Source organism: Gossypium hirsutum, chromosome D01 (genome assembly GCF_007990345.1).
Source record: "Gossypium hirsutum isolate 1008001.06 chromosome D01, Gossypium_hirsutum_v2.1, whole genome shotgun sequence".
Classification (NCBI taxonomy): Eukaryota; Viridiplantae; Streptophyta; class Magnoliopsida; order Malvales; family Malvaceae; genus Gossypium; species Gossypium hirsutum.
In genome coordinates this window covers 26,980,472-27,005,364 of record NC_053437.1, presented here as the reverse complement: position 1 = coordinate 27,005,364, position 24,893 = coordinate 26,980,472, and the positions used below count along the sequence as shown (strand labels likewise).

The window sequence follows — 24,893 nt, the reverse complement described above, 5'->3', positions numbered from 1 at the left end:
GTCTATTCCGGTAATTTAAAAAATTCAGCATTTTTTTTGGTAATTTAATTGGAGTTTTTAGACTCCACAAATAATGCCAAAGGGATGACAAGTGTCTTATATAGGTATAATAAAATATTTAAAAATAATTATTTAAAAAAAGGACACATGAAATTTTTTTAAGATTGGTTGTGAGATAAAAAAATGCACTGTACAACATGTTAACCTTTAAAAATAATTTAATTTTTTTTGGAATTTTTTTATATTTTCTGAATTTTATATTTTTTTATGTATTCTAAAAAAAGGTATACTTTATAATTTTTAAATAAATTTTCATAAAACTTTTTTATAATTTTGATTGTTTAAAAAAATTTTTAGTTCAATTCAAAAAAGCAAATACGGCTTAGTGGGAGTGCACCATATCAATTTTTTAGTGGAATTGAGCTTTGGAATAACAAGTATAACGATTTGAAACTTTAAGTACTAAATTGATAAAATAAATTCAGTATAAAAGCGATAACTAGACATAACTTCAGTTTCTACCATTGTTAGTAATATAGTAGTGTATCAAAAGCGATAATCGTACACAACTTCAGATTCAACCATTATTAGTAGCATATTAGTTTGTATCAACGTGTGATGCACGAATTAGTTTTGTTTAATATTGTAAATGAATTTCATAAAAAAAGTTAAAATAATTCAATTTTTTAAAAAATATAATGAATTTAGAATTACTTATATTAATATTAAAAAACCATGGTTTGAATATTAATATTAATTTATTATAATTTAAATAATGTTATTAATAAATTTTGAATAGGTTATTTATTATATATATTATGAAATTAATTTATTTTAATGTTAAAATTGTTAAATTTAATTTTTTATAATATTATATTTATGGTTACTCTACTTTAAACAATGTAATTATAATATGTATTTAATTTTGAATAATACACTATACAGGTTTTATAAACCCATAGCCTTTTGTTTTAATAAAATACTATAATCTTTGATTATTTTAATATAGAAATGTTTGTTAGATTTATTTAATGAAATTTATTAATTATTAATTATAATTGTCATCAGATTAGTGTGCCACATAAGGTTTATTTCTTTTTTGGTAGCATTATGTTGCTTTTTTAAGATAATATTATGTATTGCGAATCAAACAACAAAATCTTAAATAAAATAAATAAGGTAATGTAACGTATTCGCGATAATTACGAGGGAATGAACCACTTTCCATAAGCCTAATTATTGAAACTAGAGCCAAGTGATGTTACACGTATCCATGACATAGGAAAGTTGTATAAAGCTTTAACAAAATTCATGCGTTACTTCGGATTATCACAGTAAACCAAGTAGAGGAGGGAAGAACGAATGGCAGCAAATCAATTAAAACAAATCAAAACCCAAAAAATGCCATATTAATAACAAATAAATAATAATGATGATAAGTGTTATTATTATCTCACATCTATACCTAGCTGGATTCCCCTTTCATTTGTTTCTTTCACTCTTATAATCTCTTTTATGATTTCAACGAAGGTATTGTTTAATTTATGTTCTTTTAAAATTTTGTTTTAGATCTTTTCTTTTTCCCTTTGTTCATCCTTGTTTGTTTGTTTTGTTGAGATAATGAAGGTAAAAAATCTATGATTTATTTGTGATCTTTTTAAATTGTGTATGATGATAAAATTGTTGTTTGCTTTTTTGAAAAATGGAAAGCAAATTGAAGAGTATATATTCTAAGATTCCATTGTTCTTTTTCTTTGTTTTTTTCTCAATGAAATTTTTTGATCTTTCAAATGTATTCCTTTTGCTTTAAGTTTAATTCATGTTTTGGTTTTGAGAAAATTAAAAAGAAAAAAAAACCCAAAGAAAAGAAAAGAAAGTTAAATCCCATGAGTTTAATATCTAAGATTCATTTTCCTTTTAATGTTTTATTGTAATGATTTAAATTCTTTTTGGTATATGTTTTGTTCTCGATCAAATATTGTTTTTTTTTAAATTGTTCATCCTTGTTTGTTTGTTGAGAAAATGGAAGAAAGTGAAGAATCTATGGTTCATTTTGTTCCTATAATCTTTTAAACTGTATATAATAAAATTGTTATTTGGTTTACAAGAAAATAGAAGTAAGTGAATCGAAGAATATAAATTCTAAGATTAATTTTTACTTCATTTTTATTATTTTCAATAAAAATTTATGATAATTCAAATGTATAAGTTTAATACATGTTTTGATATTCAGAAAGTTTTAAAAAGAGAGAAGAATGTAGCTCTGTGAGTTTGATATCTAAGATTTCTTTTATTTATTTATTTATTTATTTATTTATATATTGCTGTATAATATATTGCAATGAATTAAATCAATTTTTTTTGATAAATAGTGAGAATTTGAAGATGAAGTAAAAGTGCTAAATCTAATATTTCTTCTACTTTTATGATATTCTAGAAGTGCTTGTAAATTGTTTGTTAAACAATTGTTTGGATCGCTATTTATGATGAATCTTCCATACAATTTTAACTTATTTTTGTAATAAATACATATTTTGATATATATAGTTTTCTTGCACGATAATTGGATGATTGCTATGAAATATACATATAAAAGATTTCCCCTTTAGTGGGAAAGACTTTAAGCATACACGTACTACGAAAGGTTTTAAGCACACGTGTACTCGAGACGCATTTTATCAACTTTCTATTATTGTCGGTGTATTCGTACCCAAGGAAAAAGCTATTTATCCCTTCATCATGTATATGTACAAGCCCCTGACTGTTTTTGGAATTATATTATATACTATGCATATTTTGCTTTATGTGCCACCATGAATTGCTGCAGTATCTTAGTCTAAATGCCAAATCTGGGCCAAGTTTGAGAACCCAATTTCAATAAGAGCAATTTATTTTTCAATACTACATTATTGGCTTTGAAATTCGGTTAATGAGTTTTTGCATGAATGTATGTAGGCTTGCTGAGATTGGGAAGGTCTATCTGTGGTTGTTTAGAAGTATGTCAGTCCTACAATTATGAATGTTAACCATGGGCTTGTTACAAAGTAATGGACCAGGTCCTAGTCTAATATAATGAAGGGTGACTTCTTGCCAATGAAGCAATTAAGTGGTAAGAAAGCTTTTTACACCTCATGTTATTTTTACCATGTTATAAGCATAAGGCTTTTCACAGCTTGTTGAAATATTTTACCATTTGAAAGGTTAAAGCATTCTCTATTTTAGTAGAAAGAGTTAGGTAAATAAGGTTTGTGAGAAATGTCTCTCTGTCCTCTAAATGAACCTGAAATTAGCAATGAGATGTTGAAGTTCAATAGTTGTTGAAGCACTAAAAGGTCTGAGTACAGATGGTAATGGAGCTCAACTACACCTTAGTTGTGATCATTGCAGAGATGAAGTCCACTGCAGGGTGTAACAATTATCGTGACTGTTTTATTTCTATCTGCATATGTAATGCGTATGTATTGACGCAAACATGACATGAAAAAGTAACATGATATGAATAAACGATTGTCAAAATGTATGTAATTATATAATTCTAACATGTCAACTCTTTTGAAAGCATATAACACCTTAAGCATGATATGACATGAAAAATAATACCAACACAACACACGGCATAGATACACGAATTGCCAAGTCTAGACTGTATTACAGATTGGAGCATGAGTAGGGAAAAATATTTCTGGCTATTATTGAAAAAATGGCTCTCTTTAGAGCATGAATTTAAATAACATCACAGTTTTGTTAAATTGACAGACTACATTAGTCCACTTACCATGGGGTTCAAAATTTCACTAACAAACAGTTCGTTCTGATGTGCTAACATGGGTAAATGCATCTCATGTTAGACAAAGAACAATTGTGTACAACAATGTCAGTAAAAAAATTTCTTCTCTGCTACGGCTGCAAATTTTTGTTCTCTGTAAGGGCAGATACTGGTTTGCTATTTTAGTTACCTTTACGGATCAACACTAGTTGGTACCTTGCAGTAACAATCATCTTTGTATTATAGCTGGTTCATTTGTTGTTTTCAGTCTTCATCTTGGCCAGCTTACTGGCAGGAAAGTGCAATCTGGCCATTAGTGGCCGGGGTGCTCGAGTTTTTTGGTCAAATCCCCTTACGCAAACAAATCCTGCAAATAATTTGAGTCAGTTAAAGGTGCATGGGTGAAAGCATGCTAAAGCTTCAATCCATGCAAGATCATCATTCATCGCTAGTTCTCAAAAGAGTGAAATTGGCTTGACTGAACTTCATTCCATATTAATTGCAATGCTTCTGGAAGGATTTTGAACTAGGGATGTCTTATAATAGCTGTTATTCTTCAATAAATGCATGGTCGCTTTTTAAAACCTTTTTAGAGTGTTCAAAATGTTAGAGAAGAAAAAAATGATAAAACCTGGTTTTCTAGTAGGAAATTATTCGTAAGTGTATGAACTTATTGTATTAAATAACCATTCTTTTGTGTGCCTAATGAGAAGCTTGTGTTTGTTGCATGCAGATATGATATTCAAGTACTTAGACGTATAATTTCATACCTTTCCAAAAGCAGTATTGAATTCCCTCGGTTGAAAGTCCTAGTAGACAAAGATTAGTTTTGTAAGTAACCATTCTCCTTTACTACTGAACCAGGACAACAATTTTAATGTTCAAAAGCTTGGTGGGTAATTTCTTACCTTTGAATATTGATGATACAGATGTTCCAAAGTATACAGTTCGTCTTGGTAAATTCCAAATCCATTCCCTTGGAACGTCGACTGGATTGAGGCTTGAATCATGATCTGCAAAGACCTGTGTGGTAATAGCAAATTAATTTTATAAACATCTAATAATGAAATAAATTATACGTGCTAGGGAGTGTAGGAATCAACAAAATGTTAGTTCTTGAATACTGAAAGATAATTTGTAAGGTTTTGCCTTCTGGTTTCCCAGATCCCACTTGACCCCTTTCTTCTGACTTCTGAGGCTTCTAAGAATTAGAGTTGGCAATAGCCTGAACAAGATTACCTCATTAACTTGAAAATAAGTCCCATTTAGGGGAAAGCTTCCTCTCATTGCAGTTCTACAAGGTATCTGTACACATTGTGATGCCAATGTCAGTGAATCTTGGAGGTATTTGCGAATTGTGCTTCCATAACATTTATATATGTGTAAATCTTGCTCACCAAGATGGTTCCTCGGACTGTCTCAGTGTTAGCTTCTCTTACACTGTTGCAAGCAAAGCAGGTCTTCTCATTGCACAGTCTTCCTGGTTCCTGGGACCCACAACTTTGTTCTGGTGGTTGAATTGAGTTTGCAGTTTCACCTATTAAATACATGTTTACAGAAGCTCATCTAATTAATTTGTAGTAAAGCAGACAACATCTTTTTGACTAGCACTTGTCAATGTGTAGTTTGAATTCTAACTATCATGACATATCCTATTAACGCAACGGCAATCTATGGTGTGATCTTAACATTGTATCCTATTTACAGAAGTATATCATAAACGGCATGAGCTGTGTTGTGCCTATCTCTTAGCCTGCTTTATATAGCTTGACATTCAAAGGTATTCCTTTTACCTGGTGTCCATATTGCAAGAAGATAGGGGCTAGGATCATCAGGTTCCCGCTTTTCCATCTATAAATATTGAAAGATAGAAGTTAGAATAGTATGTTATGCATTGAAATTGCAGAATTTTGGAGAACTCAAGAATAACTTACCTGTTTCAAGAGAGGATGTTTATCTGGAAGCTCATATCTGCATCATTGCAGCTAGTATCAGAATATAATGTAGTTTATTGCACACGGTCACAATTATAAACTACTGATTAGTTGACATCAAAGTTCTCTGACCTAGACTTTTTTTCCCTCTATACCAGCAAGTCTACTTTTTAAAGCAATTTCCAAGTATAACTGTAGTCCAAATTTGGGAGCAGGAAGTTAAGTATGTTGAGCACATTTTTATCTCAAGTGTATTCTACTGATACATTTGCTGGGCTAATAGAACTTTAATGAGCCATTTTAATTCTATAATTTAGCCCCTTCTGACCACTATATTAACAGGGTTTTCCATGATCATAGGTTGGTGTTTGGTACTTTGGTCACATGATGGGGAAAATATCCACTTACACACAGTGCTCTGTTCGTAGCCTGCTCACATTCTTCAATTTTGGAGTAGGGATAGAAGCAGCATTGGGATTCAAAGCTACTAAAGCCTTTGACAAGTCCCCTTCTTGGGGTTCCATATTGCCCTGCATGTAATGCTGTAGGTTTGCTGTGAACTCTTCAATGTTGAGTTTTATTGTGGGAATTTCATCAGGATCATCATAGCATGCATCTTCAATATCACTCTCTGATCCTTCTGCATGCTCTGGTTCTGGTGTTGCCGGCTCCTCAATGATAGGTTCGTTGTTGCCAACATTAGGCCCTACTTTAAGCAAGTTATGCACTGGCGGAGGTAATGGAATTTGATTCACAGCCCTGGTAGGGTTTGTCTCAGAGATCATTGGAGCAGTTGAACTTGTTATACTCCTCTCTTCAGGTCCTGGTAGTGCGAACCTGGCACTGCATGAAGGAAAGTCGGCACAAATGTGAAACATAAAGTTTAGACTTTTGGAAGCAAAGGTAGGTGGTTTTAAGAGTTCCTGACCTTTCTGTTTTTACTTTTACCATTGATTTAATCCTCCTAAGTTGTCTTCTTTGGGTCTTGAAGGTGGATGTATTGCATTTTTATCACTATATGCATTTATTTTTTTATCTTATTACTTTAAAGTTTGTTGGGATATTAGTTTGTTTTTGTTTTTCGGAGACTTGGATTCCTTGGCTGATGTGTGTGCCAACTTCACATAGTGGAAAGAATCATCTACACTATTGGGAATTTGAAAGGTTTTAGACAGGTCCTTTTTGTTTTATAGTGGAATATCTTGGACTCCCCTTTACGTACACGACACAATTAATGTTTCCGCATCAATGAGGATGCCTACCACACAACTAATTCATAGCTATGTTAAGTATCTATGTGATTTTAGATCCAGGTAATTGTCAATTGAAATGACTGAATACCAAATTGAATACTAGTTATTCTTGGATGCTTCAAGACCTTTACTGCCTTAGGGAAATGTTGGACGCCAATAGAAGTTGAAGCTAGTGGCTTGGCATGTTTTAAGGTTGTTGTGTTTCTCATATATGTTTCTTAGATATGATTACGCAGATAACAAAAGTAAAACATCAATAAATGATTACTAATCAGTAACTGAGCAAAGAACACTTTAAAGACTTAGATTCTGATATTGATGCTCATGCCTGAAATTTAGATGTATGCTGATTGAGCAATGCTTATTTCTATCTGCCTGAATTATTGTGACATTATAAATGCAAGCTGGAAATAGGCTGGACACTAACCTTGCAAAAGCACTTGCAAAGTGCCTGCATTCCCCTCTCATTGGACATGCATTGCAATTTGGTTTACTCTTTGTGCAGAACACCTACATAACATGTTAGTGCATGAGCATATTGCTGCTCTTTAAAGGCCTGACTTCAAAACATGATTCTAATTTATGAAGCATTGATGTAAAAGTGAACCTAGTGAAATACCTTTCCGAATGTAATCATTTGATAATGTAGTTCATACCTGTACCAGTAGTGCATAGATAAGTAAAAGTCTTTTATGAATACACATATTATCTAAAAGAGGGGTTATGAGGTTACAATGTATATTGATCAAGTTTGCATAATCTTGGCCAGAGATATTTTTGAATTGACTCCAGTATTGGGTACCTAAGAGGAACTTATTAGCATCTGTGAGCAATGAGACAATGAGAACAAAATGATGTTAAGTGGTTAAATGTCTATTACTTACAATTCTAGGAGGTGCAACTGTAGTGACTCAGGCAGTGGTTGGAGAGGAACCCATCCCAGCCTAACTGCTATTCGTCCAACATTTGTGTCAACCTTCAGAAAATGTAAATGTTACAAACTGGATGAGCAGTGTTGTTGATCTTGTCAAAACTAGAATTGTAAGTAAATTTTTATTCTGAGTCTTACTGGAAAAGCAAGATGGTGAAGAGTTAAAAGCCGTACACACTCCACGCTTTTCAGCCCCAATCCCCGTATGCTTAAAAGATAATCCCTACAACATAAACAATTTTATGATGCCATTAACATAAACTTCATAGATACAGGAGATCAGTTGTTATTCACTCTGATTTAGTTGAAGCCATGAAGGCTTTTGTTATTTATGAAGGTAATAACTGTAACACTGAAGAATTAACTGTGAAACTTGAGATGGCTTACTTTGCTTTATCAGGGGGACATCTCTTAACCATTCCAGATCAATGCTTTCATGGTCTCTAACCAGTCGGTTCAAGAAATCCTGCAAAAACTTTCAAGAACTTTTAAATATGTTGTAAATGTTGCTTAATAAATACTTCGAGCTACTCCTAGCTAATATTAGTTACTTAGAAATTGAATTCATTTCACATGCCTTGATTCGTTCTGCTAACATGTTGTTCATCCCTCTCTCTTTGATGGTGTTAGAAATCTCATTAACATTAGCATTTCTCATTGCTTCATAATCCAGGGAATCCATGGTATCTTTGCTTCTTTCCTTTTTTAAACCATTGGCCTGCACCTGTTTCCTCAACTGGTCCCAGTCAGTTGCATTTTTTTTCCCTTCCTGAGCCTTTCTTCTTTTGGGCTTTAAGCTGCTATTTTCTCCAAGCTGGTTTTCAGAGGAATGCATTGGTTCCTTTGCATTGGATTGAACCTCTCTGTTTTCTGTAGCTTTGTCCTTAGCTGATGCAGTCATCCTTTCAATATCAGAAGGTCTTTCTGTGAGCTTGTGGGTATTTGCAGCAGATAATGAGGTACTTTTCTGCATCTTAGTGACTGCATCAGTGCTTGGAGGCATTGTGACTGATGCGCTTTCTGATTGGAAATCCTTCCTCTTTTCTTGATGATTGTTACAAAGTTGATTACTTCTAGTATGGACTTCTTTTTGGTGCATTATGTGCTCACCTGATAAGGTATTCAAGGTTGTTGTGGCCATATCTTGACTTATTGATTGTCCATTGTGTTGGACCATGATTTTACCTCCATTTTGACCTGGTTGTTTTGGCTTGTTGAGTCCAGAAGCAGTTGAAGCCCAGGAAGACATGCACTCTTCTCTGAAAGGTTCAAGGCCTTCTCCTTCCCATGGTTCAGACTCCAAAGTCATGTGTAGGGGATGGCTGCTCGCTCCAAACGCTTGTACCCGAAATTGTTGATTTCTAAAATTGTTACCTTGATTGAATGAGGAAGACCATTTGAGATTCTCTGTTCTTTCCAGCCTTGATGTCTGCCCCTCTTCTGTAACTTCTGACTGTTTATATTTTATTCCTTCATGAAGTTGTGAGCTCCCACTTGCACAATGGTAAAATTCCTCAACTGAGGCACTGTTCTCTATCTGGTCAAGAGTTGAACCATGAATGCTGAGGAATTTGCAGCTCATAGTAGGATCTTCTGTTTCTGAGTAGGAGCCTGAGTAGGTTCTAATTCCTCCATTTGCTTGAATAACTGAGGAATCAAAAGAACCTTGCGATGATAGCACTTCTTCCTCCAAGCTTTGACTATATGTTCCCATAAAGCTTGTTCTCTCTATACCTGAATACTCACTGTTCCTCAGGTAATCTGTTGACCTGTTGGGAGTCATGGAGCTTTGGCTGTCAAGTTGATGCCTGAATGGCTTTTCATGCCATTTGATGGTTTCTACTGAATTCAGTTCACAAACTTCTGGTTCTTCAATTAGTATTGTTGTTCTCTCCGCATTGCAGTCTCCTTTGCATGATGACTTCAAAGGAAACTTTGCTGCTAGAGACATGAAGGCAGAGCTGCACGGTAGGAAAGTGGGAAAATGTTTTTTTGCTTCCAATTTTTCATGTTTATATGTACTTCCAGTATGAACAATAACTTACCTTGACAGGTGGTCGGAAACATTTTGGGTTAGGAAGACTCCTATTACAGAATCCACCACAGATCCCTTCCATTTTGAGAAGCGCCTATCTCCTGCAAGGTTTTATGACACTGGTCAGCATACATGCTACAATCTATAAGACTCAAGGGAAGTGTTTATGCTGAATATTAAGGTAATTTTGATCGATACAATTTGTTGCATGTGGGCTACACAAAAGGCACTAAAATTCCAAATTCTCTCATGCAGGAACTTAGGTAAATAGGCCAGAAAAATTTAGTGGGAAGCTGTTGTATAAATATATAATTTCTATAATGGTCGTTCAATTATTTGAAGTTCTTATCTTGTTTGAGTGAACTTCAATTTTCAGATGCCATAAAGCTATTTTACCAAAAAAAAGTTCCAGTAGTTTTAGAGCTGTGAATATTATGCTAGCTTGGCAATTTTGTGATGAATATGGCTGGAAATATTTCTTTATCATGCTGTAATATCTTGTTGTTTATGCAGGCATACCGGTGTTTCTTATACCCCAATGCACAAAAAACACACTCCTAATGGTTTTTATCATGTATCAAAAGGTCCAGGACGACATTAATCTAGGGAGCAGATGCAGAAGTCTTTGTACTACAGAATATTGGGACCAAACATGTAATAGGCTGTACCTTGTACAAGATGCATTCTTGCTATAAATGAATCAACTCTGCCATGAAAAACTCTCCTTTCTTCTTCCCACCATTTTTCCTTATCTGTTCCTTCAGTGTCTTCTCCCTCCTTTCCCATCAACAAATTCCATACCCTATTTGTCTCTGGATCAAGGTCTACTCTAGGTCGTACTTTTTTCTTGATAGACTCAAACCCCTCATAAGGGACAACTGTTCCAGCTCCATTGTATAGAACAAGTGCATTCTGCAGTTCTGCCTTGGGTTTGTTGTTCTTTTCTTCAAGAGTGAGACCCTTGAATCTATTAATCATCTCCTCGACTGGATTGAGAGATACATGTTTTGCTGATGGCCCTGCATATTTTACCAAGAACAGTTGATGAAGTGGTGGTCAGTAGAACATTTTGGGAAAAATTTGTAGACAAGAGTTTCAAGGTACTACAGTTGATGAAAGATAAAGGTTGTTAGTACCTCTTGCTTTGGTGGACTGCTGGTTCTCAGACACTTGTTTCTTTTCTTGCACCATCTTTCCAACTCTGGATGGAACATTTCTGGGCAGACCAGGTTCTCTTTTCTTGTTTTCTGAAACATTGGTATGGAATGTTTGGCCAACCAATCCAGTTCGAGGTGTAGAGACCTTCTCAGGGTAGTTGGTAGAAGAAGATTGCGGTTCTCAATTGTGGCTAAGTTATGGACTAGAGCTAACCCATTTATGTTTCCTACTTTTTCGATGCCTGAATGCAGTTGGGACAAAATATTTTGCTTTGAAGAAGTCAGATCACCAGCTGTAGAGTTTACATACCTGTTCCCTGTGAGTTGGCTAAACACGCCACCTTTTCTCCTGTCTATGTTATCACTTCGAACTTGGGGATCAGATGTTCCACAATCTCTCAGTGATGTAAATTGTCCCGCATTAACATCATTTGTGCCTTTTGTTTGAAGTAGTCCTGCAGCACGTGACACTGAACACTTCATTCCATACTTATATGCATGGAATTCATCCTCAATTACCCTTCTTTTCAAAGCCTGGGGAAAAGCTGCCTCATTACTGTAGCCATTTCTATAACCTTCATCCGCTTGGAATATCGCTTGGGATAGCAAGGAACTCATTGTACCTGCTGTGCTGAATTGTCCCTGCTCAATGGCATGATAGTGATCTCTCTTGGATCCCCTACCTTCATTAGAGTTGGTCAAAACTGTTGCTACTGACTGAGGGTGTCCTTCAAACATGAATTCCTTGGTTCCATCAATATTTTCCCAGTTTCTTCTTTGTGAAACAAATTGGATAGCTTGCTGTGCGGAAGTGTACCCATTTCTGTAGCTATTTTGGTTCAAATCAACGTCGTACATGTTTGCATTCCTTGCCATGACATTTACATTTTCCATCAGCTCCTTTGCTTGAAGTCGGGAGGCTGTAGCGGCTGTGATACCTGGCAGGGACATGTAATCAATTGGCATCATTTTCTTCAAGAAGGGGGAGTGACTACATTCAGCTTGTAGTTGTAGGTTTTCCACAGCCAATCCACTCTGTTGATTAGACTGTGTAGTGAATCTTGTTTTAAACCCACCATTTCCTACACTGGAAAATCCCATGGAGTGAGATTCAGACGACTTACTACTGAGCATCTCTTGGTGATTAAGTGTACCAGCCAGACTTCCATTTCCAGTGTTTTCCAAGTCAAAATTCAATGCTCTTCTGCAGGATCTTGGAGCACACACGGGACTAGGATCAGAGTCCCTTATGCAATCTCCTTGCGGAGTTGCTGGTTCTTTCTGGTTGGTCTCGTGCATGCATTTCACCCTAATAGTTATCCCAGCATCACAAGCAGATTTGTTTGCAGAATCTATCAGTTCATCGGCTGGTTCTTTCAGGCTTTTCTTGTGTACATACTTCCTCTTCACTGGAGTTCCAGCAGTTGAGTCAGACGCCTTTGTTGGATCTGCATGTTGAGTTGCTGGTTCTGTCAGACCTTTCCTGCGTACATACTTCCTCTTCCCACTTGGGTTGTCCTTGGAGTTGACGTTTGCTGTAGTGGTCGGCTTTGGAGTTCTTTTGGGTTTGCCTTCCACAATAACCTTGGGCCTGTGTTTTCTTCGTTTAGGTGGTTTTTGCTGGGGAGTCTTATTCAGATCTATACCTTGGACACTTCCCCTTTCAGAGTCCTTTTCCTCCATTGGTGCTGAAATGATCACAGATGATGAATCGACAATATTCTGTAAGAGATCACGGTTCTGTTGAGAAAATTGCTTTTTATTGCATACAATTAAACTTTCCTGCTCCTTTTCAGAAACTGAGTTTTCGTCTGCTGCAGGATTTTGATTCCTTGTCTTCTCTGTTTGATCTGGTGTTGCTAGCAAGGATTGAAATGAGGTGTTGAAATGAGAGGGTGCACCGACTTCTGTCCTTGCCGGTGAGTTTAAATTGCAGACTGGCATAGAAGGTATTGGAAATCCATCTGTAAAAGTAACATTCAATAAACAGATTTACTAATGATGAGAATCAAGCACATTTGGTTGAACCAATGTTGTCGTGACGCGTTTTCCATGGCATTGTAACGGACTTGCACAATTTCATATAAAGTTTATTGAATTCTATTAGCTTAATAAAGAGAATCTGCAATAATGAAAAATTACAAAGTTCTGCAGGATAAGCGCAAACAGTCCGTTACATGTGAACTCTAAACTACTATAGTAAAAGAAACATAAAAATCAATTGCCATATACTTGTATTTGGAAGTAAAATGAAAATTTGCACAATTTTCTGTTTTAAATAGGTTTAACCACTTACATTGCGGCATCTGGAGGAAGCCGTCGGTATTTCTCATGAAGTGTGAACTTGACGATTGGTGTGAGCTGCAACGTCTCCAGTTATCTTCTTGAGAATGCAAATTCGGAATTGGCAGTGTATTACCGCTGCCTAAGCTGGCGATTCTGTTTGCAGAGGCAAAACCATCTGCGGCATTTCTGGTTGCCAGAAGATTTGCCCAGGTATGATCATTCCAACTCGAGCTTTCATTTTGAAGAACAAGTCTATAAGAACCTGCAATGTTATTGATCATCCTGTTATTCTTTGCTAAATTTATGCTGCCAAAATATTGATCCTGGTTGAAACTGTGAGCAACTCCATTGTTATTTAGGATATCTTGAACATATCCCGTAGGAAATCCACCAAATTCCTGCCAATTTTCCTTTCCAAACTGGTTCCCTTGGTCACTCACCTGGATCGGATTCGATCCTGTTGGGATAGGCTTTTGTGGGGTTACTGGTATCCAAGAACCCGTAAACTCGAATTCTTTTCCCTGTGGAATTGAAAAATCTTCACCAAAATTCATCTTGGATTGTAATGCAAAAATCCTTGAACCAGCTCTTTCTTCCACTTTTTATTCTTGGAAAAAAATACTTTAAATTCTAAAGGTCCAATTCCTGAAAAATTTCCAGGAAAATCACCAAAATTCCAATATTCTCAAGAAAAAATTCCCACCCCATTGCTTTATCCTTTCCTCCCAAATCACCCAATCTCCACCTAACATCCTCAACATAAAAAAAACCCAGAAACACCTGAAAATAATTTATAAAAGAAATGTCTCAGGTAGAAAACTAGCAAAACAAATCAGCATCTAAGATATAAATAAATGATTTAGAAAGCCATTTCCAAATTAATTCCCAACAACTAATAAAAAGTTAACATACCAGTTCTGTCCTGGAAAAATATGGAAAGCATGAACGAAATGGGAAACTAGATAAAAGCAAAAAAGTCATGTAATTCAATTTCTGTGAACAAAAATAAATTGTATTACTCACATAATTAAATCAGGATTTGTTAACTAATAGAATTTGCTAATATCTTCGAAGATTCTTGTTGATGATATTAAAGAAATAACAGCTGAATTGAGTTTATGCCAATGTACATGAACCAAGCTAAAACCATAAATCAATGTCCAAAATTTTATATAAAAAAAATACATAATAATGCTTAGCGTAATCTCACCGTTATGTTGTTCTGGGTCAGCTTTGGTTTCAGAGCATAGTCAATGCCGGAAAAAAACCAGTCAGTTTCTATGGTAAAACCAGGAGAAAAAAATAAGAGAGAGAAAAAAATGAAAAACTTTAATTCATCAAATATAAAACTACCACTTTGGGCACTACACGCAGTGTTTTACAAAACTGGGCACCCCTAAATTATTTATTAGTGTATTAATGCTTACTTTATTTCCGTTGGTCCGGTTTAATTAAATAAATTATTTAAAGTTCATAAAATAAAGAAAAATTTGGTTCGTTCTTTTTTTTTGTCCGATTCAATTGGTTGGTTCCAAGTAGTTCATAGGATAGCCAATTTAACCCCGATTCAATTGATATGATGTTAGATTAAAACAACCTCATGTTTTCATGTGTGTGTATGTTTTTTTTTATGATTTTAATATATTTTGAAAGCATGTATTCTTGCTTTTCTTACTTTTTAAAAAAATATTGGCAATGAAGAAAGGAATATTAGTTGTTCTTTTAACTTTTTTTTTCCTTGAAAATTAAGTGGTGAATTTTTAATTTCGCATTTTCAAAAAATAAGAATTATTGATGAGGTAAATGATTTCTAAAATTTTGTGGTGATTTATTTATTTATTTTTAACTTCAATGAAATTCTAAACCTTTGCTTTCCTTGATCCAAGGCAACTCTGGTCCGTGTTGAGTTTTTTACTTTTTTGTGTTCCATAAGGAAAAAGAGAAAAATATGTTTGATTTGAATGTAGTTAGAATGAGACAAATAGCATTGGAAATGATGGATCTGTTTTCATGTTTTTGTAATAAAATTGTTTTGAATGTTAAAATTGGGAAATTATTTAACCCATTTTAATGGAGGTAAAAGAAGTTACCGTTATAAATAAATAAAAACACATGTTACTTGTGGAAATAATAATAATCTATGTAAATTAGACAGGTCTAAAACAGTAGTTTTGTTGGTCCCGTACAATTTTCATTCAAATATGTAAATATAATTTTATTTTATTTTTGTGTTAAAAATAAAGAAATTGGTTATAAACGTTTAAATTAGAATTATAGATTTTAGAAGCAAATCTATATGAAAACGGCAGGTAGTGAAATTTCATGGATTTTAGGCCTGACTTGATAGATTTATATTTGTTGATAGTTATAATAATAAAACTCTATTTTTTATTTAAAAAAAAAATTGTAGTTTTAGTTACTTTATATGTCACTTGCCAAAAAGACAACTGTTTTAAGAGGAACACGTGGTGGTTTTGGTCCACATGACCTAAACACGTGATTTAGCTTTGAACTGAACCGGCCGGTCTTTTTTTTTTTACTTACTGGAGTCTGGACTGCCACAAACAAAAAGAGAAGGGGTGCCCACATTAAAATAAAACCATAATAATAATAAAAGTTATTTTAAATGCTTGCCTGCATGACGTTACGTACTATATTCTCTCATTTCATGTTGCTGTAATGTAAGATGGTCTCTTTATAGGTTTTGTTTATATTTGTTTTTCTTTAAAATTATATTTAAGATAATATTAAATTATTTTTATTTTACACGTATAATTTAGATTAAATTATATTTTTTAAAAATTAATAAAATCAATAATTGATCTAACACGTTTTTTATATTTAATTAAAAGATTATTTTGATTATTTTAATTTTCATTTAATGAGCCAGACTCATATTATAAGGATTAAATTTAAATCAAAAATAAAATAAAAAATTGTTCTCTTTTAAAGAGAAGGTCCCACCAATATAGTCAAAATTGATTAACACAATTATTTAATTTTGTATTATTTTATCAATAAAAGTTATTTTACTATAGGTCTAGTTAATTTATCTCATAGTTTTATTTTATTTTTTTAAATTTGAGTAGTCATTTTTCAAATATTTGGGCAAACATGTTTTAACCATAAATCTATAATTTACTTGCATTTTTTTTATAAAATTTTCTCAATTATAGTGCTAACTTAAATATGGGCATTTGAAATAGATTCAAGAGATAGTAAACTAAGAGAAATGAACCATTTGAAATGCATTGGAAATATCCAATAGTCAGTTTTTTCTTTAAATTTTTATAAATATTATATAAAGTTAGATGCTATTTTTGAAGAGAAACACCTAACAATCTACTCAATATTGTTTTAATTGTTGACAAATGTGAAATTAAACCATAGCTAATTGAAGCTTACATATCCATAAATCTCATTAAATAGATGAGCATAACATGGAAAGAGCAACTATTAATAGACAATTTAAAAACATATATTATTGTTGAACACTGTAAAACTTGTCATTTATTTCAGTCAAAACTCTAATTAACAATAATTACTTGCATTTTCTATTCATATTTCATTATTTGATGCATTCTCAGTATATTAATGTTTCATCAGTAAATAAATTCTTCAGAACATATATTAATGAGTAAATAAAATAAAATGGAATATATGAATCAAGACAGATTTTGCTGTCTGGCTGTCCATGAGTTGGGCCTTCTTAAATTTCTTACCTGATTCAAGTATTATTTATTTACAAAATTATTGTATAAGTAAATAAAAATAAAAAATATATTTATAATAAGATAGGAATTGGGGCCAGGAGAGCGGCTCAAAATTTCAGAGCTTTTGTGTGAGTTCCAACTCAATTGGAGGGATAGTTTGACCGTTGGCTAAGTGTGTGCTAAGATGATAGAAGATGAATTATGACCAAATTGACTTTATCCCTTGGGATATTTGGATTCAAGTATAATAAAGATATTAGCACTAATCTGTGCAATAGCTACTGAAGTAGTTCTTATAGTTGAGTGAGTTTTTGGGGGTCTTTCTTCGATTGAAATCATAGAAAAGATTTCTCAAAATAATATGTTCTTAATACACCTGTTTAAAATTCCACCTAAAGTTTGTCTTACATAATTTGGGCTTACCCAAATTACTATTTTCATAATAATAAACATGACTTTTATATAAAATTAGTCCTGTAGTTTTATATATATATTAAAAGAATTACTTTTTCTTTTGCTCCCTCAAACACTTGATTCCAAAAGCTAAAGCAGTTTAGGTAAAAACAAAAAAAAACTAACATGGCAGCAGGGGCAAATTATGACTCTAACACATGGCATTCTTTTTCATGTCAGAACCTATGTGGTATTTTAATGATTTATGGGGATGTAAATCAATCTAGTTTGAAAGAATCTACCTTGTTCATGTTCGTTTATTTATTTTTTAAGTTTATCCTTATTCGGTTTGTTTTCATTTATTTAAAATTATATGTGTTTAAATTTATTTGTTTACTTTAAATAAGCATGTTTACGAATCATGTTCATTAATAACTAACAAATAAATAATGCATATATATATTATTTTTTAAATATAAAATAGTTAAATATAAATATTAATAATTTTATTAATATATTCTAATGGAACAATCAATAACCTTTAAATGATTTATTAAACGAGCTTGTTTATGAACATAAATGAACTAAACAAGCTTTGTTTGTGTTCGGTCTGTTTATTCAAAATCTTGTTCATGTTCATTTATTTAATTTAATAAACAAACAAAAACCAAACTATACATGAACAATTCATCGAGTGCTCTGTTGATCCCCAATTCATCTAGGATAGTATTGTTTTGATATAATCTTCTTGTTCTTACTCATTCAACCTTAACCTAGTTGTTAAATTTTGTTCTCTTCTTACTTTCAGGTTATTCACTCGATACTTCGAGTTATCCATGGTTATTGTGGATTGGGGGTACTAATTTGCATTTCCGATACTTCTTCAAGTAGCGGAAAAAAATTATCGGTGATCATACAATTATGTTTACCATTGAGGCCTAAACCTTGATTTCAAACAAAAGAATTTGGTAAACAAGCAGTTTTTCAAACCAAACTTTGATTTTAAACTAAGGTTTTAACCCAAGCCAAAAGTTAAAAATTTTGGCTTTTGAAACTTTTGGAGGAGTATTTTTCAATGAAGTTATCTTTTTATCTCTCCATTAAATTTTTACTTTACAACATCATATTTAAAATTGATATTTTATCTTCTCAAAAGTACTTTCTGACAACAATGGTAAACACTATCAAACTTTTCAAAAACACTTTTAAACCTCAGTGATAAACTAATTTTACAAAGAGGTATGTGATTGTAAATTTATTTATTGAATTAAAATTTTTTTCTTTTTATGAGTGCTGAAATTGAAATTCTTTATTTAATTATTTTGGTTGCAGCATGGGTGTGCGGTTCCAATGTCTTTGAAAGAAAGCATCAAAAGGTAACAGTTGGAATGTGGTGGAGGAATTGAGAGCTGAAAATTCAAATTACTTGACTGGGGACAAAGAACCAAGGATTAAAAATATAGCTGAAAAACAGTTAAAACGGAAAAGGTTTCTTTGGATTAAGGTGCGTTTACTTTCAGTAAGGTTAAAAATAACGGTGACGGTAAAATTAATTATTATAACTATGAAATAAAAGATTTTATCACATTACAGTCACCACCGTCTATTGTTGTGGAATCTGTCCTGGAACTTATTTGACTTTTGTCTTTCGAACTTGTGTATGGTTGTGGTTTTGATACAAAAAAACAAAATAGTTTTTTTAGACATGTGGGTTAGTCTTTTAGGGTTTTTTTTTGACTAATTGGATTTATGTTTTTTTTTTATAATAATTTTGGGTTTTGAATTTTTAGATTTATTTAGAGAAAAAAAAGTTTTATTGTATGGCTTTAACATTATTTGTAAGTTTTTTAAATAATTTTTTAAAAATAATTAAGGCTTAATGACAAGTTTAGCCATTAGAGTTTGTATTTTTTTTGTCAAAATAGTTTTAGTTGTATTTTTGAATCTTTCTTGGCTGTCAACATCTGTTTTCTTTTTTCAAACAGTCTTTTTTAACAAATTTGATGAAAGTACCGTTAAAAAATGACAGGGATAATGTGAAATTGTGGAATATTTTTAATGAAATGTAATTTATTACTTAATTAACTCAATAAGACATATATGAAAAATAATAAAATAAATAAATAATACATGAAATTAAAAAAATAATTCTTAATTTAAAGAAAATATGATTATTTGTTACAATGCCATGTTGAGTTTGTCGATTCCATAGGTTAGTTCTTTGATTTTTTTTATTTATAAAAATGACCTAAAATTTTTAATTATTTACAAAAATAACCTACCTTGAAAATCATATACGTAAATGACTTATTTTGAACCGTAAATCTAGGACCACTGTTGACATTGGCAGCATCAGTATAAATACATGTACCCACCCGTTTAAAATATCTGTCTTCCTTGGGGAAAAAAGAAAAAAAAATTTTTTTAGTAGGTGCTGCTGCCAATGACGAGTGTTTGTTTTTTTAAATAGTGTTTTTGGTGCCATGGCACCAGTCAAAAAAAATATATATATATATTTAAAAGAATTTGATTTTTGTTACTATAGTTGTCATTAGCGGTACCAGTTAATTTAATAAAAAATTTAGATCTAAAACTTAAAACTACACCGTTTACAGTTGTTTAAAACTTTAAAAATTCAATATAGCTTCAATTAAAAAGAAAAGAGCAAAGTTGAAGAGAAGAGTAAAAGGAAACAGAAATAATGAACGAAGAATGGAGGTTCCTAGAGTGAAAGGCACGTTGAATATTGCAACTTCTCTGGATCCATTAAACAATTAAAAAAAAGTGAAGAAAAAAGCGTGGAACCAAAAAAAATAAAAGGGAAAACTGTTGAATAAGGGAGAAGAAAGCGAGGATGAATGCAATAGGGAAAGGAGTAAAATGGAAAGGTAAAGAGGAAAGAAGTAAAAACAAGGGATGCACCTTAATTAATTGTCAACTGATAGCAACTTCCATTTTTTATATTAATTAATTATTACTCGACCAACGATTCGTCTTGTCGCCGTTGCATCCGGTGCAAAACCTATTTCTTTTGAGGCTCAGATTCCCTCTCTTTTTTCATTTCAATTTCACCTTTTTATTTAAAATAAAATTTAGACGGGTGTAGGCAACACCAAATTTTTTTACTTACCCTGTCGCATTTTCTAACACAAATTTATAAAAGAAAAAATATAAGTGCCGGCAATGACAACAACGAAACCTACTAAAATATTATTTTTTTCACTATTTTTAAGTGACTGTATAAATATACATACTGATGCCGCCAATAGCAACATCAACACCAAAAAAAAAGGTTTTTATTAGACTAACCAATGATCGGCCAATTATAAAGAATAGTGCCATCAATGACAATGACGATATTGAAGTTCATTGTTCAAAACGGATTTAGTAAATAAATCATTTTCGTAATTAATCAAATATTTTGGGTCATTTTTAAAAGTAAGCCTAGTTCTTTGGTGTCTAATGGCAGGAGTTTCAGTCGTTAACAGTGTATCGTTCTTGAATACGACTCGACATTTCTTGGGAGCTAAGTCTGGTAAACACTGAATCAATTGTCACCTGTCATAAATCAGCTCGTTTGTCAGGTTCAAATCATTCATATGTTTTCAACTCTTCGAACTCTACGTAACATATGTTTTCAACTTTTGCTGTGATTAAACTGTATTTTTATTGCAATACATGATTGTTTTTTGTTTAGTTAAAATTAAAATAAAGTTAAAAAAAAGAAGTCTAATATTTATATATTTTTTAATTAGGGTTATAAATTTGATATTTAAAAATTATTTTTTAAAAAATTACCTTTACAGTTTTACAAAATATTTTCAGCAGAAAGTTTTTTTATTGATTTTTAATTTTATTTTTCAAAAAGTGTTTTTTTTCATCACCTTTATTTCTTGAAAATTAAGGTAGATTAAATTTTTTTATATAATTTAAGGGTGAATATACTTGAAATGTTGTTTTATTATATGGGTCAGATCAAACTAATCTTTCTAATATTATATTTGTCAATTTAATTCTTGTATTAATAAAAATAGAATCAAATGAGGTTAATTTTCGACGGAGTTAACATTTGTTGTTTAAAAAATATCATTTTTCGTTTAATAGAGTAGCTTATGAGAGTTTGTTTGGATAGCACAAAGTAATTGGATGAAAATATAATTACTAAAGTAGTAATTATAAAGAATTGTAATTCTCTAGATGTATTTGGTTGATAAAATGTAATTATATAGTAATTTCCTATGTCATATTTAGTAGTATAAATTGTACTACATAGTTACATAATTTATATTTTAAAAAATATTGATTATTATAAAAAATTATTAATACGATAAAAGAATTTCTAAACAAGTAACAAAAATTAAAATCAAACCATCATATACAATATATTAGTCTAAGAAAGTAATAGATAATATGATTTCATCATATTCCATTTTATATTTGTTAGGTTATTTCCTCTTTAACATTTAACATATACTCTTTACCGTTATTTATTGGTTTTTAACCAAGTTCATCATTTGAATTTGTATCGTAAAGATTATCAAAATCTCATTCTTTCACAAAGCATGGATCATGCAATCCTACCTACGAGTAAAGTTATAAAGTAAGCAACATGCTAATACAATCTAACCTTATTTATTTATTATACCAAAGTGATATTGTTAATATGATAAATCTTTTTTTTAGAACAACAAATGTTCTCTTAATTACGTTTCAAAACATTGAATGTCTCAAATTAAAGAGCTTGCGAGCTATCTATAGTGATTGTGTTTGACTTCATTCTCTTAAATGGTATAATACCGCATTTTATGGTGCAAGAAACTTTTTGCATTTGAATAATTAGCATCTACTACATAATATTTGGGTTCACGGTTTAAAAAGTCTATAACCTTGATTAAAAACTTATATAAACTCATTTTGGAAAAAAAGACTTATGCTAAGTTATAACCCTTTTTATAACACATAAATTAGGTTTAAAATAATATAAAATTTTATAATATATAACCTTCATAAAAAAAAGTTTTATAAAGTGTCTAATAACTTTCATTACTCTCCTTATAAATAATATATATTTTTCATAATTTTAGAAAGTTATTCTTTTATAAATAAGTTATGACAAAAAATATATAATATTTTTTTATAAATAAGGATATTATTTTTTATAATACATAGCATTTGCACAAAAATAAGTTATATTTATATTTTTTGACAATAATTTTTTTATAAATGAGTATATTATAACACTTTTATAATATGTAAATTGTTTTTTATAATATACTTTTTGACCATAATTTTAGAATTTTTTTAGGATCTAAATAATATAATTTTTTGTTATAACTTTATAAAATACACATAAATTATTTTCATAATGTATTCTTTTAGGATTTATAATATAACTTTAAAAGTTTTTTCCATAACCATCCCAAACGCTCATATGTGTTCATCCTTATAATATAAAATTTTATAACTTAAATTGTATAAAAAATCTTTCTAAAAGCTAAATCACTTATGAGTGTTTAGAAAGTCACAGGGTAATTGGATTTGGGTGTAATTACCCACATAATTACTCCAATTTTCAACCCCATAAGAATTGGAAAGTGTAATTAGGGTGCTTCAATTACACCCAATTCAATGAGACCTATTAATCTGTTGCAATTCATTGTAGCATATTAAACCCCTTTTTGTACTTAATGAGCTCGTTAGAAAGCAATTTAGTATGTTTTTACTTAATTTTCATCTTTAGCACTTAGGTAATAAAATGAGCAATTTAGGCATTTTATATGACATTGTGGGTTGAAGTAGGCCTAAAGGTAGACTAATATGATAGGTGAGCGTGCAGGACATCGTTTTAGGGCAAAAAGATAGTAGACTACTCCCGATGTTGCAACATGGAGCTGGGATGTTGCAACATAACAAGCAGAATACATAAAGAGAAATTTGTTGAGGATGTTGTGACACAAACCATAGGGTGTCGTGTCACAACCCTGAAGACACGCCCAAAGAAGCAATCTACCATTAGTGTCATGACATAGGCTTGAGGGTGTTGCGACACCGGTGCGACGTGGCCACTTAATGAAGCAAGGGTGTTTTCATTTGTACAACATACTTTAATGAAGATTAGTCAATCATTTTAAGTCAAGAAGAGGCTGTTAACCTAGGCCTATAAATATTATTGTTCAGAACTATTTAAGGGGTTTTTGCCTCCCTTTTAGTTTCATTTTCATTCTTAGTTTTTAGGTTTTTTACTTTTTGTTTTTATTTCTATTCTTGTTTTGTTCTTCGAGAGATCCGGGTTGTGGATTCATTAAAATTTGTCAAGAATTACGCTTCAAGTTTCAATATATATTTAGGGTCTTTCTAATTCTTTATTTGATTTTGCAAATGTTTTAGTTCCAATTCAAATCTATGATGTTTGTTAGATCCATGAGTAACTAATCCCTTAGGAATATTAATGTGTGGATGTGGGATTAGTTGACGACTATGTAGGATTTCTTAGCGGATTAATTGATTGGCAAATGAAGAACTTAAACCCTGGGATCGACAACCCTAGGAAGTCATATAGGTAGATATGAATCCGAAATCAATATGGTCTACCATGAAAACTTTACCATGACCTAGTCTGACTTGTGAAATTGAGAGATAAGTAGTGTTTGTCGACTCAATAGGTTAGTGGAAGGCCGAGAGACCTTGCTAGGTTAATGACTAGCTGATTGGATAACCTGCAATATGAGTTAACTATGAACACTAAAACGAGCTAGTCTTCTGCCTTTAGATCTGATAGTATTTACAATTTGTTTCTGTCTTTATTCTTTCTCTAAATTTCTTTTTTATCATAATTTTGTGAATTATCGTAATATAATTTGGTTAGAGTACTAGCTAGACTTGTTAGCATATAAATTAATATTAGTGTAATCAAGACTTCTTTGGGTACGATCCTTAGAGTACTTCCTGTACTTTGTCGTACAAACTCTATTACAACCTAACCCGTATACTTGTGGACACCGCCTTATTTCATATCTTTAGTTGCAACATTCTCACTCCCGACGGTAATACGCTGGGAGGCGATCAAGTTGTTGGTGACGTTGTTGGGGGAGGCTTTGCCATTAATTTAATTTTAATTTTTACGCATAATAGGATAACTAGAAAATTTTGTGAATTATAGATACGATTGCTAATTTTTAACTTATCTAATTTTCTAACTTATTCCTGTTCTTTTGTGGATTTTAGCATATGAGTAGATGTATGGATATTCTCGTTAGGCCATTTACAAGCCCCGAAAAAAGTCTACAAAGCTAATTGTGACAATTAATTTCCATTCTAATCATACCCTTACAATTTTCTTTTGATAATTTTACTGTTGCTGAAAACTGGTAGGATGACGCAAGTATTAGGAGTAGTACCTTTTGATATGAGTTGGTTAAAACCCAA

The 24,893-nt window shown here is 31.8% G+C and overlaps 1 protein-coding gene and 2 long non-coding RNA genes across 4 annotated transcripts; 2 read left to right on the top strand and 1 right to left on the bottom strand.

Annotated features, from left to right (window-relative positions):
- Positions 1-1,334: 1,334 nt before the first annotated feature.
- LOC121213636 (uncharacterized) lies at positions 1,335-9,248 on the top strand. The gene is made up of 7 exons (XR_005909001.1): positions 1,335-1,530; positions 2,956-3,109; positions 4,500-4,597; positions 4,696-4,796; positions 6,061-6,603; positions 8,558-9,002; positions 9,109-9,248. It is a non-coding gene; the product is annotated as an uncharacterized lncRNA (long non-coding RNA).
- On the bottom strand, positions 3,668-13,916 carry LOC107922077 (transcriptional activator DEMETER). The gene is given in 26 exon segments (XM_041086483.1): positions 3,668-4,133; positions 4,537-4,575; positions 4,675-4,789; positions 5,006-5,071; positions 5,164-5,303; positions 5,560-5,617; positions 5,701-5,737; positions 6,109-6,543; positions 7,381-7,463; positions 7,573-7,609; positions 7,687-7,755; positions 7,838-7,929; positions 8,023-8,107; positions 8,272-8,290; positions 8,293-8,350; positions 8,462-9,845; positions 9,930-10,020; positions 10,588-10,938; positions 11,056-11,232; positions 11,235-11,789; positions 11,792-11,895; positions 11,897-12,395; positions 12,398-12,429; positions 12,431-13,038; positions 13,040-13,264; positions 13,266-13,916. Coding segments are annotated over 26 exon segments (6,126 nt in total). The 3' UTR covers positions 3,668-4,017.
- LOC107922078 (uncharacterized) lies at positions 12,640-19,174 on the top strand. 2 transcript variants are annotated; one of them, XR_001691186.2, is made up of 5 exons: positions 12,640-12,800; positions 12,897-12,995; positions 13,359-13,572; positions 18,277-18,707; positions 18,801-19,174. It is a non-coding gene; the product is annotated as an uncharacterized lncRNA (long non-coding RNA). The 2 variants fall into 2 exon arrangements; XR_005909002.1 differs by having other exon boundaries at positions 12,897-13,025.
- Positions 19,175-24,893: the final 5,719 nt, after the last annotated feature.